This window comes from Pundamilia nyererei, unplaced genomic scaffold (assembly GCF_000239375.1).
Source record: "Pundamilia nyererei isolate P.nyererei 1_Seehausen unplaced genomic scaffold, PunNye1.0 scaffold00107, whole genome shotgun sequence".
NCBI classification, from domain to species: Eukaryota; Metazoa; Chordata; class Actinopteri; order Cichliformes; family Cichlidae; genus Pundamilia; species Pundamilia nyererei.
The window spans coordinates 1,664,664-1,668,678 of NW_005187508.1; the positions used below are offsets into that span (position 1 = coordinate 1,664,664).

The 4,015-nt window shown below is 45.0% G+C and overlaps 1 protein-coding gene across 1 annotated transcript in view; it reads left to right on the top strand.

The window, feature by feature from the left end:
• pax5 (paired box 5) overlaps nucleotides 1-4,015 on the top strand; it is a 53,095-nt gene that overhangs the window by 42,889 nt on the left and 6,191 nt on the right. The window contains exons 8-9 of the mRNA XM_013912932.1: nucleotides 2,258-2,344; nucleotides 3,193-3,279. Coding sequence (XP_013768386.1) covers nucleotides 2,258-2,344; nucleotides 3,193-3,279 — 174 coding nt within the window. The remainder of the gene's footprint in view (nucleotides 1-2,257; nucleotides 2,345-3,192; nucleotides 3,280-4,015) is intronic.

Below are 4,015 nucleotides of genomic sequence, written 5' to 3' on the forward strand. Positions count from 1 at the left end.
CACACACACAGTCATGTTTCCATCACCTTACACTGATGTGTGGAGACTTACCTTCTCTAAGCACGCAAGTATGCAACACTGCCTCAAACCTAACCTAAAAGCAGGTCATACTGAAATGAATATATTTACAACTTACTTACTTTTTCTTCCCACAGTGGAGACTTGTCACCACAAAATGAGTAATGGCAAATGCACACTTGCTAAAGCTGTTTTACTTTTAATGTACATAGCTTTCCCTTACAGTAACTGTGTCATCTCTCGCCACACATGATGTCAACCCATCTCTACGTACATATCCTCTAAGTTCCTGCTGGATGTTTGTCAGAGCGTGTGTGTTTTCAGAGGCTGTACTTAGCTTCACCACTTCCTCTTTCTTGTCTGTCTACACTGTGGGTGACAATGCTCCCAGGGGGTGGTGCGTGTGTCTGTTTGTGTGCATATATTTGTGTGTTTGCGCTTCTCTTTAGCGTGTGTGTCTGTGCGTGTGTGTGTATCATTAGAAACCAGCCACAGTAGCACAGCTGTCCCTCCTCAACATTAGTAATTTGTTTTTAATGAGAATCACCAGTGACCCACGACTAATTCATTCATTCCCTTCCACTCCGCCTTCTACGATGCTTTTGTGTTTCAATCCTAAGCCGCTATTCTTGTTCTCTCGCTCGCTCTCTCTCAGACTTGCAGTGGTGGTCGTGGTCAGTGTGAAATACACTGCAGAAAAATAAAGGGAGAGACACAAACGGGAGGGAAGCAAAGTCAAAAAACAATGCTGTTTACAAGTTGTATTCCCAATCATTCAGTCTGTGACAAACACACACACACATAGGCTGACACGCAGAAACACACACTCTCAGTGGACATGTAGGAACAGCACATCTAAAGATGGGTAACCCTGTCACCCTGTCCCCCTGCGCTCACCCCGTCCTGTCCTCAGGTTTGACAGCATATTTGTGTGTGTGCGTGTTTTTGGTTTGCTGGATGTTTATGCGTGTGCTGTGATTGTTTGTGTGTATGTGTGTTTGTGTGTGCGCGCGACCTTGACACTGAGCTACACCAGGGAGACCCCTGAGCCTTCTTTCCCCTCCTCTCTCCCCTCCGCTCCTCGTCTCCTAAACAACCTGACACATTGCCGTCACTACGGTGATGACAAGGGAGAGGATGTTCGCACCCAGGGATGCCATGGAGACAACATCCCGACCCCACCTGACAGACGCAGCTAAACGCACACATAAATGCACACACTAGCACAAAGAAAACTTGTTTTGTGTATATATGTGTATATAAATATATATACACACACACACACAAACAGCGCAGGCATTTGAATTTTTCTCAGTGCATTTTTAAAGCTGCACGAATCCATGAGCTGACTGGAATGAGTCGAGGAGATAATCTACAAACTTTGCTTCTCCAGCTCTGGCACGTTTTATCTCAGCACTTCTCAGGCAAATTATCCTCCTTTTTGTTCGCTCTGTCTAATATCATACCTTCATTAAGCAAGCAACTCTCTTCTGCTGTTCGCCTTCTCCCTCTCTGTCTCTCTGTCTTTCTCTCTGCAGCAGGGGGGCTGACACTCAGAGGGGGTGTTGGAGAGCAGTGAGGCAGAACCGACAGAACGAGAAGGAGAGAGGAGGAACGGGTGGTGGTTGGAGGGAGGGGGCATCAGGGTCTGTGACTGTCAGCTATGGGAGAGGGATCCCCTGGGAGGAGTGAAGGTTCAGGAGAAAAGAAAGAGCAAAAGAATGAAAAAAGAGAGCAAGTCAACAGAGATATGTGGAGGAAAAAAAGAGGAGAAGAAATGGAGGAGAATGTTGTTTTGATGTGAAGGGTGACGGGCGGGCTGCAGTCAGGCGGGCCAGAGGACGAGAGAGAAAAATAAAGAGGAAGGGGTGATGGGAAAAGCAGGAGGGGAAGGCAAAAGGAAGAGTAGACCCCAGACAGTAAGTATTAAATGAGGGAGAAAAGCTACACTATCATCCACTGTATGGCAGGACCACTACATTCACACCGAGCTCTCCTGTTCTGTCCCTATCACCTAGTCTGCAAACTATTCTGTTGAACACAAGAAGCCGGTTAAAGCTTCAGAGAGCAAAGTATTTCCACAAGCATGTGTTCCTGCCAAACGAGATAAGAATAATATCCTGAATACTATCTAAAACTGTGCTAGTCCTCACCTAAACCAAACCAAGACGGGATTGTCCTCCCTGTCCTTTAATGTTTTTAACCATGTCTTGTGTCTCTGTTTTCTGTTTTCCTACAGGGGGAGATTTTTCCGGAAGTCCATATTCCCATCCGCAGTATTCAACGTACAATGAATCATGGAGATTTCCTAACCCCAGCCTATTAGGTTGGTGTATCCCATATTGTTTATTGTAGCGTATTCTGTGGAGTTTCATCACATTCCACCTTACATCCCACTTCCACCCTCTCTAATACTGTTCTATTTATCTTTTTCATGGCATTACATTTCATTCTTTGTAGTAATGTAGCAGACAGTCGGCAGAGGGTTTTTTGTTTTTAATGACAGGCAATTTTGGCGTGAATGGATCTGAAGAACAGATATAGCAAGAGAGGAATGAACTGAATTAACTGTTTTTAAAAAATATATATATATATAGGTGTCATGGAGGAAAGTGACTCTGACCACCTATTGTTTTAAGTTTCAGTCACCTTTAGATTAAAAATTAATCTAAAGAAATGATGTTAGTAATATAATATATTAGAATCTTAGCTGTTTGCTTGCCCAAGCAACAAAGGTGCAGAGTAACAAACAGTTACAGCTTATTTAGTCCCAAAGAGTCACCAGTGTTGATCTGAGGGACTCCAATAAGCAGCAAGCATTACCTACCCCCCCCCTACCCCCCCAAATGTTTTTAGATATCTTGGCAGCATCCATTTTCTTTAACTTCCAAAACCATTGATGTGTGTTTCTGAAAGACATCCCAACGCTGTCTTTACATCTCCGCATTAGTGTTTAAGAGGAGGCATTAACCCTGAGCTAAAACAGTCGGTGTCAAAGTCATTGTCTAAGCAGCCATTTCAGGGGTCATGATTAAAGGTGAAACAGTCAGAAGGTGATGGTTTAAAAGGTCAATAGGTGAGAGAGGTCACGCTGTGATGACCTTTAGCTTACCCCCACCCTTTCCTCTCCTCACCTCTCCTTTTGCCTCCTTCCCTCCATCCCTCTGTCCCCAGTGTTTCAGCAGGATTATGGGTCTCTCCTGGGGACGGAAATCGGCTGCTCCTCCAGTCTCTTCACCAGCCAGGCAGGACAGATGCAAGGTAGGTGGAGAAAGACAAAAGAAGCAGATGAAGAGAGTACAAGAGAAATAAGTGCATTGTGTTTGTGAGCATGCAGGTGCTGTATATGCACGGGGAGATGCCACGATGAGGAAAGCTGACAGTAGAGCATGCAAAAAGGGAAAAAATGCAGAGAGACTGTAACGGAAGTTTATGATAACAGATGAGTGGACACATAATATGAGGACAAGATGCACATTAGGAGACACTGAAAGGCTTAAGATTGAAGGCAGGGGAAGGGAGAGCCTTGGATACAAAAGAAAGGATAAGGAACGGATGAGGAAAATGGTGAGACATGAAAGAAAGGGGAGTTTTTCAAGAAGAGGCAAAAGGGGAGAAGAGGGCGTCTGAAACCTTGAGTGAGACTAAATAGTTTGTCAGGTCGGCTTAATGCCTCACTTCCCCAAAGAGGCTCCTGAGATTACCTGGACTGTGGACAGACATAACCTGTCAACACACAGCTAGGCTGATTGATGGAAGGAACGGAGACAGGTGTGGATGTGTGTGTGCAGGTGACTGCTTTTTTCTGTGTGTATTAAGGTGTGTAAGTGTGGGTTTCTGCGTGTCTTTGGGGTTACAGTATTGAATTGACCTCTCCCTTGGGGAGAGAATAGACTCAGGGGATCAGCAGTAGTAGAGCTGTACTCAGTGTGTCAGCTTAGACTGTCACTACGATTGTGTGTGTGTGTGTGTGTGTGTGTGTGTGTGTGTGTGTGTG